A 16,304-nucleotide genomic window follows, 5' to 3' on the forward strand; every position below is an offset into this window, starting at 1 on the left:
TAGACGTAATCAGCCTCCTCCGACGGTTATCCTCGAACATCTAAGGAGTGTGGAGAACAGCTAAACTGCTGAGAATCACTATTCTGGAGGATCTTCCAAGGAGAGAGAAAGAATCTCCTCAACTGCTGTGGTGGAAAAATCGCGATAAACATGAAACCTGCATCCAACGAACGGATCACACCATGACCTGTTTAGGTCTCGAAAGAGGGGTAATCCTGTCAGGGAATGTTCATAGCTGTGGGAATAAGTTGCTTCAAATTTGGCCGTTTCCCGATTCGTTGCGAAATTGGTGCGCTTGGACCAGGTTCCTGCGGCGAGCCCGTCTGCCGCAATAGCCCTCGATACTCCGGGGAAGTAAGAAATCGTCTGCCTCTCTTCTTCCTAATGCCTTGGACACACAACACCGCGCCCGTAACCATTGGAGAAGCACTCGATGTACCGTTGAATATGTCTGTATACCACAGGTCTTCACTCATGCCGCCTTGCAAGTCACCGTATCCGGTGCTAGTGACTTCTAGGCCCCAGCCTTGGCAATCGACCCGAGAGCCATAGTTGGAAAAGCTGAGGCGAGAGCGGTCAGGGCCATGGTTCCGTCCATGAACTCCTGGCGGAGGACATCCGGCGCCAACAAGGATTGCACCGGAGGAAGGATTCTGCAGATTGAAAGGGTTTCGCCACCAAGTGGGGAAGCCCGTGGGGCGTACGTTGTAGATTGGATCATCGAGGTTTTGTGACCCGTTGCCCGCAGCTTCAACCACGACAATGCCCTTGTTGACAGCATAGCGGATGGCGGCATATTCGGCTGGCCACCATTCAATTGCAATGAAGCCCTTCTGGCCTTGGGGCGGAATTGACGTCTTTGGATGCGGTCTGTGGATCTCAAGGAGTATAACGTCCCCTCTCCGGAGCCTATCAGCGGCCGCTTTGATGGCGGTAGCGGGTGTTTGCCCAACGAAGGACGAGCCATAGAAGACGGCATCTGGTGCAATACCGAGAATTCCAATGTTGTTAACATCTCCACTGATAACTCCAGATACGGCCGTGCCGTGGTTAACAAAGCGAACGTCGGTGGAATTTGTGCCAGCGACAACTCCACCTTGGAGCATCTTCAGATCTTCATGCGTGAACCGCCATCCCCATTCGCAGTCAATAATTCTCATGCCTTCGCCTTTGCCTCCAGGGATTGTCCACGCAAACTTCGCATCAATTCCTGCTGGCGCCGGCCCGAGATAGATTTGACGCGGTGTAAAATCAGGCGTTAGACCAGGAACGTCCATGGCGTGGGGGAGGAGGATGGACTGAACATGCAGCGGTAGAGATGCGGGCGGTGCAATATATGCTGCCTCGATCAGATCCTGCTCGTTGAGCTCTGCCGCAAGACTCTCCAGATTCTCGACAGGGCCATCGACGTAATAGAAACTGGCCATATCAGGCAAATTCCCGCCCGCCGATTGACCAGATGGCTCTTCCCCGGACAGTCCTCCGGTGGGCGGGGATGGTTCTCCCTCTTGGACAGAAGCTTTGAGAACTTCCTCTTGCTCGCGACGGAGACGATTCTCGTCCTGGCCGAAGAGGAGTTTCAGCGATGCACGGTGGCGGTCGAGCACGGCTTGTACCGGAGCGACATCTTCGCTCACAGTCTCCAAGCCACGACCATTGACTTTGACCAGCGATGCGGTCTTGAACATGACCACGAGTTGAGACTCGGTTTCTTGAGGTGTGACCTCCTCCACCAAGTCGGACTCCATATTTCTTGAAGATTATTATTGAAGAAGGGGAGTGGGAGGATATTAATAAGGGCTCTGAAGTATTCGGCGCGTTGGAAGTTGAGGTGTGAGGTGTCTGTTGCTTTGATGGATGAAACGAATTATTGTCGTCCACGGAGTCTGTTGACCTCTTTATTCTACTCGACCGTATTGTAGCCAGACTTTCACGTGTCTTTTAGCAGCTCGTATCTAAATATATAATAGTCCGAATGTGTGCATTTGCATGAAGGGCACAGCATTTGCGGTGTTTCTGAGCATATACTGCCACACCGGGAATCTAGAGTTTTGGCCGCGAAATTCTGATTGGCCAGCGATCGACAAATATCGTAAGATAGACGACGAGATGGATGATTTGAAGCAAAATAACACTGACAAGTGGAGATGAGATGATGCAAAAGATGTCGACTAAGTTATAAGACCTTCGGAATCCACTTTAATGCAAAAAGAAAGTATTTCTCTGTATCTAATTCTTAAGTCTAGTCCAGAATAAGATAGATAAGGCTAATATCTAATTATATTTAACATGACTTATATTTATCTCAGCCTTAACGCTAACTATGGAACCTTAATCTCATGCCGGCAGGCTAGAAAGATCTGCCGGCGAAGCTGCTTTGTGAGAGAGAGCCTTGATGTGCGCAGACTAGCGGACGGTCCTCTCCAGATCCCGCTGCCTTCACGGGAATCACGGGGTGCCTACTAATGTCTAATTGACTCGGAACGGGAAAGAAATATTAATGAGCGCCGTGGCTTGCTCCTAGGGAATGGCATATCCGTTGCCCGAGGCTGCTACGATCGATGAGCGCGTGTCCACGACACCTCAGCTCAACACGAGCGTTCTCTTATCTCTTAGCTACGACGCTACGCGGAAAATGCCGGGTAGAATTACAAGTATATTGTCAGCCATCTCACCGGTCCTCAATAAGGAACTGATACGTACCGTCAAGAGCTAAAGCTCAGCTTTAAGTTAGGTAGGTGACGATTGACGAACCGACGAAGCTTCAAGTTTTAGTAGTTAACAGTTGCGGCTGAGACAAATTAAGTTATGATAAATATAATTGGGTATTGGTCTTGTAGGTTTATCTTATTCGGGATTCTCCCGCAGCTCACTACTGCAATCGCATCACATATCGGAAAGTCCCGAAGCCATAAAAGTCTATGCCGCCCGGATAGGTTTACTACGCTATAGCAAGTCTCTGTATAAGCTGAAAGATTTTAATAGTATTAATATGTTGCTTATATTTCCCAATTCTTATTTACACGCTTCGTAATCAGCAAGCCGGCCAGGCAAGAATAAACAGAGCTAAGAAGAACATAACTATAGCTGAATGATAAATGCCTCAGGAGCTTTGACTGCACCTGCCAGGAATAGCCAGGGTCTCTGGCTGACCGTAATCAGAACCCAACTAGGCTGATATTGGTTTTGGCTGCATTACGTATGCAGCTGTGTTCGAAATGCGGTGCTGCGCCATTATAACTTCTCCATCATTCGTTTGTAGAGACATTTTCTCGCTCTCGGCTTCATATGACGTCGAGTTTCCGCCAGCACTCCTGCAACTTCGAGTTCACCAAAGGATGGGTTTAGTGCTGACGAGTACCACCTTAATCGCACCGGAGTTTGCCGAAGCTCGTGTATGCAGGGCATCGAGCTAGTATTATTAAACCAGTGCAGCCGCTCATCAATTTTGGTACCACCCACCTGATCAGCCGCACGCATGGGCTCTCCCAGTAAAGGTTATGGAGGTCGTCGAGGGTTTAGCTGTTCATCATTTGGTATATTGGCATGTGAGCGACCTGCTATCAGCTGTTCTGCTGCCCGATTACTTGCAGACGCCCTAGTAACGGCCAAGGACGGCTGTCTGTGTACATATCGCATGGGAGAAAGGGCTCGTAAGAGCAGAAGCAGACGACTGAACGTGTGATTAGGCGCTGTCTGGATCCGAATATCTGATGGGTAATGGGCTCATTCATCAAAAGATTTCCTGCGCTAGTATCCTGATCAATTTGGCTGGCGAGATCAAGATGAGCGACATAGAGCTTTGTCGCAAGGGTGAGAGATGAAAAAGTTTCTTGACTCTTTCTGCAGGCTGGCGATGATGTTAATGGACAAAGACAAAACCCCGGACGATACTTTGGGTTTATCACGTCTAGATCGGTGGTCTTCTCAAGCCGTTGAAATGCTCACCTTGAACGAGCTCTCAGCCAAAACTAAAGGAGGTGGCCGACCACCCTTTTTGGCAGAAGAGAAGGAGGGAGGAGCTGAAGTGGTTGGTTCAATTTACTCTGATCAGTGCGTACCATAGCAGGACATGAAACAATATCGTTCCACCTCGAGTTGTAAATATCCCTCCCCGGGATCCTGATTGCAAAGCATGGAAGGTCAGATGTATAAAGTGGTAGTTTCTGCCCTCAATCTTTGATGGGTCTGACGTCCGCAGGAAAGAGAGTCGTGCGAGTGTTTCATCGAGTGTCAAATCCGACAGTGGGAACAGATTGACTATCTTGTCTCGATGCCCTGGTGTGAAGTCTATTACGTCGCTGTGCAAGCCGTTAAATGCAAAGCATTCAACAAGCGCAATCTCAGTCTGGACACTCCGCTCAATCTCGGCTGGTCGAGCCGATAGGGCATCCCCCTCAGACATCTTGTCCAATCGCACGGCATCCTTCTTCCACAGCCTTTGCTCGATAGCTTTGTATATGCCAGTCATGTGTGAAGTTACCTGCGGTGTATTTCTATTGGTAGTCGCAGTGGCAGGTCTGAAAAGGCTGTGCTGCAATGAATATCATGGGCGATCAGCGGCCTGATATGTGGCTCCTTTCCGGCTAGCTTGTTGTGTGTTGCAGGGCCGGAGAGCCGTTTCCGGCATGTCCGGGCGGAATAAGCCAGAGCACTATCTGTTCGTCAGTATTACGTTCTGCGACGGAAGAGGCTGAAGACGGCATCACATTCGTCACGAATTTGCACAAAAACAGGATGACAGAGATTTGTGGGCCTATGGCCTGGATTCGCATGTGATTCTAACATCTCACCGAGGGGACACGAGTCTTGCGGCCATCGGAAGTTGCCGTGCTGTCTCTTCGTCACGCACGTTCATACGGAGGGCTCTTTCAAAAGTCATGTCTCACGCTAAATGCGCCACATCCCTCAGTCCTTGTCAGTTACCTAAGATACAATGTGTGGAATCTAGCCACAATGAGTTAGCTGCTATGTCCTCTACAGTTTTAGGGGTTATAGGGGGACCAGCATGTCATGTAGTGAGTATAAGCTGCTATAAAATTAGCAGCCTTTAGTGGATAAGACACCAGAAGAAGTACTTAATGTACCTAATCCAGCCACAGCCGTCAGATTTCCCGTTTTAAACTAGCGCCAGGACATGACTTTTGAAAGAGCCCTCCGTAGAGACGGAAGTGATCGACGGGACGAGAGCTCCTGAGCTACGTCTGACGACTTCGGCGCAGGCCACAATTCAAGTCGCAGTTCAATCCAGCTTGAATTGAGGAATTGAGGAATTGAGGCCTCAATTCAACTCAATTCGGCCGCCGACCTTGTGGGAAGACGCCAGCCCCAAGCATGAGCCGAGGTGCACGGAACTTTCCATATGCACGATTTGATCGGCAAGCTGTCACTCATACGGCTTGACAACGGCACTTTCCGAAGCAAGCGCCGACCACGAAAATTAGCTGAACTTTAAGGATTGGTTCAGTATCTTGCCTCAGGTGTTGACAACTCGTTCCCAACCACCAGGCTACCTGGGACCAGGATTGTCACTGCAACCGGCTCCATGCAGTAAAAATACTCGTCATTGAGGTTCTCCAAGAAGCCCCACTTACCCAGTTATGCTCGTGGAGACGGCTGTCTCCGTGAGCAGCCTTTTTATCACATGCAAGCTGCAGGGGAAGTGACAATCATTGCCTTTGCCGGGATATTCCTATGACGATACATCTCGACTGCTGTCTGTGGAGATAGAGTATGTTGGATTATCGAGGTGGTAAGATGATCCAATGGCAGTCTGCCAGTAAACATACACAACCGTCGATGAGGGAGGAGCTCCTTTGCGGTGCATTTCCATAACGTCAAGTCGGACCGTGTAACCTTAATCCCTCTTCCGCCTTGGCCCGTTCCGCCGTTAGCTCGCCGATGATCCGACCGGCGCCGCGTTAAAACAGATCAACAAGGGGCGCACGGGAGATACTGGACCGAAACGAGTAAGTCTGGTTTTAGGGTTTCTATAGACTTCGGGCTTGGCACAATTGAAGGTACGTACAAGTGTAGTCACATAGTCTTCGAAAGAAACTTGATCGTATTCGAAGTAATCGGACAACATGCAAGAAGAGCATGAGGCAATGCAGTGCGGGCGAGCGATTGGGCGGAGATTTTAGAGAGGAAGTTAATGGTACATATCTCTCGAGCTGTTAAGTTTCGAGAATCTTCGGTGGCCACTGGTCTGCCGCCATACGAGAGGGGGTACAGGGTGTTAGTTAACAAGTCTCAGAAGGTTGGATTGCAATTGAACATGTAGAAGATCTTTTGATTCCTAGCTAACTGACGGTCTGAAGGGCCGTATTTTATAGAGGAATTTGAATACAATAGATGTCTTAGTACAGGGATCAGGGTCAGCCCACTAAAAACGAAATGATGAAGTGCAGGGAAAATAATGGATTATTCTTACAAATATTAGCCCTCTTTACCACTTTATTATATTTCATTCTCATAAGCTTGTGGAAGTGTAATGTCCCTGCTTTTGTACTCTTCGTGTGTTTGAATTTTCCGACATCAGCGGACTGGCGCACCCTAGGAAGTTCAAAAGCAGGGAAATAACTCTTGTCGTAAACTCATAAGAATAATATATAATAAACTGGTAAATTACATTGACCTTCTTACTATAATTTATTTACTTACCTGACTTTTTATAAAATTTCTTTTAGTGATCTTTTGATGGTATCTTGGGGTTCAGATTGAGCAGTGGATGTACCATCAGGTGCCCAAATATCCAAAGCAGGGCGCCCATGTATCAGTCGTCCTCAAGGCGGCGCATAACTTACGTGCTTCAATAGACTGGCGCACGCGGACCAAATCGCTCAATCTCATTGGCTTATCAGCTCTGTACCAGTCGCCACAGTTGTAGCTACCATGGCTTCTGCAGTCTGCGGATCTCTGAGAAATGAAAACGAGTTCTCTCACATGTGACGGGTTAGTCATGCAAAGAACGGAATTAAGGCCACATCACATCTGTCCGTTGCTTTACCCATCGTCTTGCATGACACAATAACGTTGGACCCGAGAAAGGCACTTCGCGGGTCAACGTACTTTAGAAGAGTCTAGGCGGACGCCAAAGATAGCAAGGATCCCTCTCTGGCCCTCAGGCCTCATCTCTTCGCGATTTCACATGTCGAGACAAAAAGTGCAAAAATAAAGTTTATATCAGTTTGGTTACGAGCTTCGGGGCTGAACGACCAAATAGCAAATGCTAATGTTCGTCACACTATAAGCTTACAAGAGCGGAGAAGTGACCCCATGATATAGAAAAATGTTAATCCACGGTCTCGCCAATCCAGCTCACCCATTTACGGAGAATTAAGTGGCTATCTATGGTCACACTCATCCTACCTCGACCCATTGCCTTCTTATCCTCTGATAAGCTCATCTCCCCACTACGTTAGCTGAAAACCTTCGTCTCAGACCTCTTTTCAGCCTGCATATACCATGACCACATTTGACGTAAGTGCCATTCGGCACTCGTAAATGGAGGCAGTGTCTTTCAGCCTACAGCAAGCATCCGCTTCTCAGTTTGCATGTGATATTGTCTCAACCTCTTCCACAAAGGAATGCACCGGGCCAGTTACTATGTACCATCACGGGCCTAAATGTCCACCATGACAACAAGCACCTCTCCCGTCACGAATTAACCCACATCGCTACAGAGCCCGAAGAGATCCTAAAAGCCGTGGCGGCATGGCTTAAGGATGAAGACTTGGATGTTAGATGGGCGGCGTTTCATACACTCGGAGGTCAATCGGCCTTGCCCGAAGCAGTCAGCCAATTTGTGAAACCCTTATACCATGTTTGGCTAGAGAGAAGCTTTAAGGAACATCTGAGTTGCTATATTACAGATGAAATCTCCTACATTATCATGCCGATGGGTCTCAGAAAGGTTCGTTTGGAAGGTCAGCAAGATCGGTTCAGGGACGCAATTCGGGAAATGCAAAAGGACTTGGGTATTCCTCTCCCTGACGCTTCAGGGATGGAATATTAGATCAAGTCAAGATACGGCTCCATGAATGAAGCCAGGATCCCCGACCATAGCGCCATTCAAGTCAAGGCGCTTAAGGCGCTCAAAGCCAGAACACACACAGGGAGGATAGAGTAGTAGATCAAGGCCATGGGCTTAGAGCCGGGGCTTTGTATCGCCATTTAATAAGAACAAGCATGTTAAGATTGCGAGACTTCCGTCCGTAAATGACCTGCCACTGGCGGGAACTTCCTTAACATTTTGGACTAGGAAGTTTCCGCTCATCTATGCGAGTGTAAGCAGCATCTGAGAGGCTGAGCGAAGGGTCCGGCATGTGAAACGGGCTGTATTACGCAAACCTAGTATTCGAGAGGCTGAGTAAAAACGTCCGCACATGAAAAAGCCCTGACAATCTTATTCATTGCCTGGGACATACTGTACGTCTGGAAGCGCTGTTCGTCTCAGAGCTATCAAGCTCCCGTAAAGTAAAGCGTATGCTATACACTGTATTTTTTGCTATGAAGCAGCGGGCTATATCAATCCGTCTCTCCTTACTCTCTGGAGTTTACTCTCTTGGGAATCAATCAAAGTCACGTTAACTTGTAAATCCGCCAATTAAAATCTCTCATATGCCAGTATAACAGTCAAGGTATGCAGTCTGGTGGGAGGGGTAGGCAGGTGAGGCGTGCGGCTGGGATCCGATATGCAGCAGCTTGGATCAGGTTGAAAAGCCATCTAATTGTTGAGAAGCACCTTGATATATACTATTGGCTAAAATTTCGTATTCTGTTACGGTGAGGCGTACGGCTGGGGTCTAATATATTGAAGCTTAAATAATGTTGAGACACTAATGGGCTAAAATGTATATCTTCTGTTTATGGATATATAAGCTCGCGAAGGTCTCTAGGTGTTGCGTCTTTTCCATTCATCCACGCACCTAGTTACTCTCCCACGAACAGACTCCCATATAGAAATCAAAAACCCACGACAATGGACTCGGTCAACGATTGGGAACCCCCCGCTGGGTTCATCGAAAAGTCCAAGGCTCGACTCTCAGCCAGATTTGAAGAAGAATTCAAACAGGGCCTGGCCGATCGCCAGGACCTACGCCCTGCCCGCGAAGCCCACTTCAACCTCGTCCGCAACCTTGGCAAAGGCGATCAGTCCCTCAAAGCCCTCGTGAAAAACTTGAGTGACAAGTCGACCCACTGCAAGAAGAACCCACCCGGAAAGCCGCCGGCCCTAGCGGCTGAAGCCGATATTGACCAGGCGGACGCCGTCCAGTTGGCTCCGCACTTGACTGCTGGTCCGCCCTTCAGTTACGACTGGACCTGGAAGAAGGTCACTGACGAGGCAACTGCCAGCGTCTCCGCCGACAGACTCACCGGCAATATGTCCTTCGAGTGCTGGTCGGCCGACGGCGGCACCGCGGCGGCCCGCGCCGCGGTAGGCAATTTCTTCCGCCCGTCAAGCACGACGACCAGGATGAGCGTATACGCTAATCCCTCCACGACGTACAATTACTGGTCAATTAATTTCCTCGCCGGCTCGCACTCGTATGCCTTTGTAGGTCTCTACATTGGCGAGTACAGGCTCGATGGCTCGCTGGTCCGTGTCGTGCTTGACCAGAAGCGGCAGCAGTGGTACACCGACGGCGGCGAGTCCTCGGGGACTAACTCTGGGCTGGGGGTCTCCGCAACTAATATACCCGTCAACAGTAACAACTTCTACGAGGTTTGGGTTTGGACTGGCGGAGATGTAGAAGGGGATGGTTGGAGCACATTCTGGGGTAGTGGCGCGGGCTCTTAGATGAACCTGCGTATTCCATCGATTTCTATGTATAGTTCCTAAACCCTGAATTGTGTGAGAGATAGTTAAAAACAATCTCAACTTATCAAATAATGGGCCCTCACACCCATAGGTTCGTCGCTTGCAATACATTTGCCTACCATGTGATCCTTGAAGGGTTCTTGTGTAATGCAATTCGCGAGTGCAACTCTGGTGGCGCGCCCCAAAACCTTGGGTGGTTCAGCGTACGCGCAGCGTTGCCCAATCAATATTTCCCGCGAGGGTTAAAGCGTGTGCGAGTACACATGAGCAGCAATCTGCCTTCGCAGATTCGCGTGAGCGGCCGAAGTCTCGGTAGCCTTATTCTGAAAGACAAGCCCCAGGTCCATGAAGATGAGCGAAAAGGGTTAACTCGAGTTCTGAAAGACCTTGGAGAGTCTTATTTTCATGATCCCACCGAGGCGCAACCCCTAGACGACGGTTCCCCGGAACACCCTCATTTGCGAGTATATCAAGGTTTCGTCTGCAGAAAATGCAACACCCGCACCACCAACTTCTCACTCCTGCGCCGTCACATTTCTAGCACACATCTCTATGACAAGAGAAGCACCCGGCGCGAACTGGATGAACTTTACGACGATGTATGGCTGCAGACTTGGACTGCCGGCTCGAATCGAACCCGGAAGTATTGGATCATCAAATATGAAGGAAGCTTGCTTCGTGTCAATGACGACATCCAAGCCCATCTCCAGTCCGTCAAGGACCGTGAACGAGGCCAAAACGATGACACGACCAACCAGGGCATCATTCAAGAAAACGCAACAACATCCTTAACATTCGCGGAGCAGCGGCCTTGGATAGAAAGGACGGGATGGGACGAAACATACAAAGGCACAAGTCGTGACGTCCTCTCAGCTCTGACAGATTTGCCCTTGTCTCATCCCGGCAAGCGACCTCACATTCTCGGCCGGCGCGGCATGGACGGTCTCAATGAGGATCTTGTAAGCCCTGCTGGAGATGAGCTCAAACTCGCCGCTATCGTCAACTTGGTGGACGATTTGATGGATCGATGTGAAGACACGGCGCGAAAGACGAGTCGTAGCATTCTTTGTTGGCTGAGGAGCACCCAAGCCGTATCGAGTTATCCAAAACCGTTTGCTCTCGTACGCCAACCCTCGAGCACGAAAAATACCGGCTGCTCTTCAAGCGCTGCCTAATGCTGGTCTTTCGGTCATACCGAATGGACGCAGATGTTCGGGAGAATGTCACGGGAATTCGGTTGAAGAAGAAACAAGTGCACTTTCTGGAGTTGATCTGGAACCACGACTCGTTACTCAGTTCCGACTCCGAACACTCCAGTATCCCAATTGCTGAGAATGGCGGTGATGCAGGCGCCTTAAATGCGGTCGAAGAGTGGGCGCTAGATAATCAAGAGGAGAAAGATGAGGGCGAAATTGAAGATGAGGAGGATAGTGATGTGGAAATTGATGCGGATTGGAGAGAGGAAGAAGCCAGGGAAATGAGTGATGGGGCGGCTGAGAATGCCGAGGATGATTTGGAGGGAAATGATGAACCGCACGTGTTTGGAAAGGTCTAGAGTTCACTTCCTGCGAGATCTGCTGAGCAGCTCGTAGAACTCGTCCTTGGGTTGAGCCTGTCCTTGTATACTGAGACTCTCACCGATTCCCGGCCTAGCTCTGCTCTGCTCATTTACTTCAGTGGCATCCTAGGGTTCTCGCGACTTTCCCGCGCTTTTCTCCCGGCTAGATCTTATATGCCTCACCTATCGGGTCTGATTTATATTCAACGCCTACTCTTCCTAGAGATGGCCATCCCGCTACGAGCATATCCTTTCCTCGGCATCTCCCGCCGTCCACGGACCGAACAGCTAGAGAGGCTCGAGCTAATACGGAAGCGGTACATGGTCGTCGGATCTCAGTCAGCCTTTGAGGAGATGATCAGCCTTCGTAATTACGGTCGGGTCATAGCGCGTTCGGATACGCCAGCCTTCCTCTTGCGCTGGAGCGATAATGGGCAGACAGTCTCCTACGGGGATTCCTTTCGGGTTTCTATGACGGAATTCCGACTCCTGGGCAACTATATTACCCAGCAAGCCGAAACCCTCTGTACAGAGCTGATGTACGACTGGGATCCCGTTGTTGACCTAGCTAAAATCAAGGACGACATAACGAATACTGAAAAGGGCTTCTCGTTCGTGCTCCATCTAGATAATCACCTTAAGGATGCACACCTCGCGTTATGCGAAAGAGCATGCACTACCCGGCGCAACGGTCTCTCCCGAGGCGGCAATTGGGACTGGAAAGCAGTCTTCCGGTATCTCCGGAAAGAAGAAGCAATGTGCAACTTCTTATTATTGGGGATGTCTAGCTTAGGTGGACAAACGCCAAGGTGGCCTGACCTCTCGAGTCTGTGGTGCGTGAATGGAGAATTCACTCTGAGAGGCATCTATGTCTATAACAAATCGATGGTCTTTGTGGTGCGTCATCACAAAGCAAAAGCATCAACGAACCGGGAATTTATTGTCGCCCCGTTTCTTACCAGCCCTATTCGGAAGGGTCCTTGTAACGGTCGTGTCTTCTGGTCTGCCGTAGACGTGGTCTAGGGTAGGTAAAAGATTGGTTGCTGGTGGATAAACCGTAGGTTTATATTAGCAGAGCGGTTAGGGCGTCACTTACAGAGTAAATATTACGTCTAGTAATAGTCAAGCACTATAATACGTAGCGAGTCAAGGTAATTGAGGTAACTAAGTTATATTAATAGCTAAGTAGCTGTATATAGCAAATATATACTACTTAGTTAACTATATAGCTATGGGGGATTAATAGATTATAAGGATTATCTAATAATCCTAATAATTCTTATATTTCTAGATTACTTAAATTATTTAATAATTAAGATAATTTATATATAATAAAAAGGAATAAGTAGGTATACTATTAGTATATATAATATAGTTAGAGCCTAGTTTAATATAGGTTATAATAGTTTTCTATAAGTATTTTATTTATATTTAATAACTTATTAACTTATTATATTAAGAGAATTATTTAGATTTAAGATATAAAGAAGTAATATACTTAATAAGTATATGCTACATCTAAGTATATACTGTACTTTTTCTAATTCTTTAAGATTAAAATTTTAATAAAAATACAACAAACTATTTAATTAATTAAAACTAATTGCTATACTCTTCTCTAGAGGTTTTAATTACAGCCTAACAAGTCCTTATATTATAGCCAGTCTTTCTATAAGTTCTATAGTATCTTTTTTTTAGTTATACTAACCCTTCTTAACTACTACTTTTTGATGATTTAGCTTATATCTATATATTAATATCTATTTAATTAATTACTTTCCTTCCCTCCTCTATAGTTATCTTCCCTCTATTTTATAGGCGGGTTCTTTTTGCTTTATACTGCTTGCTAAGAGTCTTATTTGCCTATTAAAGGATCTAATTTTTAGACTTTAATAATACTATTTAATATATTATTATTTTTATTTTCTTAGAAAATAACTTAAGTACTTTAAGAATAGATATTAAAGAGCTGCTTTAATATCTTTTAACTTGTTTTTTAAGGTATTTAGACTGTAAATTAATCTTAAGTATTATTTTTAGAGTTTTTAAAACTTAAGAGTTAGGGAGGCTGATTTTTTTAGTAGCTAGTATTAGAGTCTATAGCTATATATTAAACTTTAATATAATATTTTCTAGATTTAAGGGAATAAGTCTAGCTTCTTAAAAACCTTCTTTAATATTACTTTTTATTATAGTAGCTATATAAGTAATATAGAAGGCTGGAAAGAATTTAGTTTTTAAAATATAGGTTATAAAGTATCTAATTAATTACTTAATTACTTAATTATAGGCTATTTTAAGTAGCTTAAAGTACTTAATATTAAGAGGCTAAAATAAATAAGATAAATAAAGCAGTATATAAAATATAATAATCTGATTCTTTTTATAATATTTCTTAAAGTTAATAGAGTAGTAATTTTTATGCCTATTAAGAATTAGAAGATAATAGTAACTAGTTAATTAATTCTTTATATATTAGTTAAAATACTTAAGCTATTTAAGATCTATCTTATTATCAGTCCAGCTATTTTAAGTTATTATAATAGCCTAATTACCTAGGAGGTTACTTTTTCAGTACTAGCTAGTAAGGTAATATTAGCCTGTAACTATAATAAATAGCTAAATTGCCCAGCTTTTTATATTAATTACCTAAATAACTATAACTTATTTTCAGTTTTTAGACTAGATTAATTTTAGATTTCTATATCTATTTATATCTATAATAACTATTCTGCTTATAATAAAGCCTATTATAAAGCTAGTTTTATTAAAATTATAAATATTAGTAAGGTTGATATTATATTTTATAATTATATTCTCTACAAGCCTAAATTAAGTATAAATAATTATTAGATCTTTATATTTAGCCCTCTAATAGTTATATTTATAAAAAAAAAATATTTTAAGTTCTAGATATTGCCTAATAAAATTTAAAGCCTAGTACTTACTGATAGGTAATATATTATAGTTAGTAAGTAGTTAATTAGCTATTTCTTTAATACTATATAGTTATAGGAGAAATTCTTATAAATTTAAGTTAAGAATAAATTAAATAATAATCTGCTCCTCTAGATTAATTAGTTAATATAATTAGGGGATCTAATTATATTAAGATTAAATACTATTTTATCGGTAATATAGCCTTTACTTATCTATTTTATATATTAATATAGTATATTAAATACTTAATTTTAAGTTATTTTAAAGAGCTTAAAGAGTAAGAAGGATTTTAGCTTTAGTATTTTACTATAGTATATTTTATAGTTAAAATTAAATTAATAATATAAAGAGTTATATATTTAAGGGAAAAGTACAGTATATACTTAGATATAGTATATACTTATTAAGTATATTAACTTACTTAAGTATTATATATAGAAATAGGCTCTGTTTTTACTTTTAGTCTAATTATATTTTATAACTTCTATTAAATTTATCTCTTCTAGAAATAAATTTTATTTTAACTTTTTATAAATTTTAAATAAAAATAAGAATAAAATATAAAATATATTCTGTTTTTAATATATTAATATACTTACTTCTATATAATTTCTATTAAGATAAATTAAATAGTATATATTAACTAATTAAGTATCTATAACCCCTAGCTTTTATATATATAATATATATAATAAGTAAGTTAGAAATATAAGTAAGTTAGAAAAAATCCTATATTATTAAGATAAAAACTTAAATAAAAATATAATAATACCTTAAATTAATTAAAATTAATTACTATTTTCTTTTTTAGAAGTTTTAATTATAATCTAATAGATTCTTATATTATAACTAGCTTTTCTATAAGTTTTATAGTATCTTTTTCTTAAAATTACTAACTTTTATTAATTACTACTTCTTAATAATTTAGCTACTATCTATATATTAATATCTTTCTAATCTATTTTATCTCTCTTTTTATATAGAATTATCTTTTCTTTTTTATATAAGTAGGTTCTTTTTATTTTATACTATTTACTAAGAGTTTTATTTACTTATTAAAGAATCTAAATCTTAGACTTTAATAGAGTATTCTAATATATTATTATTTTTATTTTCTTTAAAAGTAACTTAAATATCTTAAAAATTAATATTAAAGAGTTATTTTAATATCTTCTTATTTATTTTTTAAGATATTTAAACTAGAAGCTAGCCTTAAATATAATTTTTAGGGTTTTTAAGATTTAAGAGTTAGAAAGATTAATTTTCTTTTTATTAATATTAAAGTTTATAGCTATATATTAAGCTTTAATATAATATTTTTTAAATTTAAGAAAATAAGTTTAGCTTCTTAAAAACCTCTCTTAATATTACTTCTTATTATAGAGGCTTTATAAGTAGTATAAAATATTAAAAAGAATTTAGTCTTTAAAATATAAATTATAAAATATTTAATTAATTACTTAATTATTTAATTATAAGCTATTTTAAGTAGCCTAAAGTATTTAATATTAAAAAGCTAAAGTAAATAAGATAAATAAGATAGTATATAAAATATAATAATATAATTCTCTTTATAATATTTTTTAAAGTTAATAAAGTAGTAACTTTTATATTTATTAAAAATTAGAAGATAATAGTAATTAATTAATTAATTCTTTATATATTAATTAAAGTACTTAAGCTATTTAAGACTTATCTTATTATTAATCTAGCTATTTTAAGTTATTAAAATAGCTTAATTATCTAAGAAGTTACTTTTTTAATACCAGCTAGTAAAATAATATTAATATATAATTATAATAAATAGCTAGATTATCTAGTTTTCTATATTAATTATCTAAATAATTATAATTTATTTTTAGTTTTTAAATTAAATTAATTTTAAGTTTCTATATTTATTTATACTTATAATAATTATTCTACTTATAATTATATCTATTATAAAGCTAGTTTTATTAAAGTTATAAATATTAATTAAATTAA

At 42.0% G+C, this 16,304-nt stretch overlaps 5 protein-coding genes across 5 annotated transcripts; 3 read left to right on the forward strand and 2 right to left on the reverse strand.

The window, feature by feature from the left end:
- Positions 1-875: 875 nt before the first annotated feature.
- BGZ61DRAFT_282846 (uncharacterized protein) lies at positions 876-1,460 on the reverse strand (the record flags this gene model as incomplete). Its single annotated transcript, XM_046238478.1, has 1 exon — positions 876-1,460. A coding segment is annotated over one exon (585 nt), but the record flags the coding sequence as incomplete, so codon positions are not given.
- A 2,576-nt stretch (positions 1,461-4,036) lies between these two features.
- On the reverse strand, positions 4,037-4,471 carry BGZ61DRAFT_545795 (uncharacterized protein; the record flags this gene model as incomplete). The annotated part of the gene is made up of 1 exon (XM_046255309.1): positions 4,037-4,471. One exon carries the CDS (start codon positions 4,469-4,471, stop codon positions 4,037-4,039), a length of 435 nt encoding a protein of 144 aa, XP_046093356.1.
- A 4,512-nt stretch (positions 4,472-8,983) lies between these two features.
- On the forward strand, positions 8,984-9,802 carry BGZ61DRAFT_542216 (uncharacterized protein; the record flags this gene model as incomplete). The annotated part of the gene is made up of 1 exon (XM_046255155.1): positions 8,984-9,802. The coding sequence occupies one exon, from the start codon at positions 8,984-8,986 to the stop codon at positions 9,800-9,802; it is 819 nt and encodes a 272-aa protein (XP_046093357.1).
- A 416-nt stretch (positions 9,803-10,218) lies between these two features.
- BGZ61DRAFT_278230 (uncharacterized protein) lies at positions 10,219-10,713 on the forward strand (the record flags this gene model as incomplete). The annotated part of the gene is made up of 1 exon (XM_046238422.1): positions 10,219-10,713. A coding segment is annotated over one exon (495 nt), but the record flags the coding sequence as incomplete, so codon positions are not given.
- A 96-nt stretch (positions 10,714-10,809) lies between these two features.
- BGZ61DRAFT_545804 (uncharacterized protein) lies at positions 10,810-12,475 on the forward strand. The gene is made up of 2 exons (XM_046255310.1): positions 10,810-11,360; positions 11,409-12,475. The coding sequence occupies exons 1-2, from the start codon at positions 10,998-11,000 to the stop codon at positions 12,402-12,404; spliced, it is 1,359 nt and encodes a 452-aa protein (XP_046093359.1). The 5' UTR covers positions 10,810-10,997; the 3' UTR covers positions 12,405-12,475.
- The last annotated feature ends 3,829 nt before the right edge of the window (positions 12,476-16,304 follow it).

Source organism: Ilyonectria robusta, assembly GCF_021365365.1.
Source record: "Ilyonectria robusta strain PMI_751 chromosome Unknown BGZ61scaffold_101, whole genome shotgun sequence".
Taxonomy (NCBI): Eukaryota; Fungi; Ascomycota; class Sordariomycetes; order Hypocreales; family Nectriaceae; genus Ilyonectria; species Ilyonectria robusta.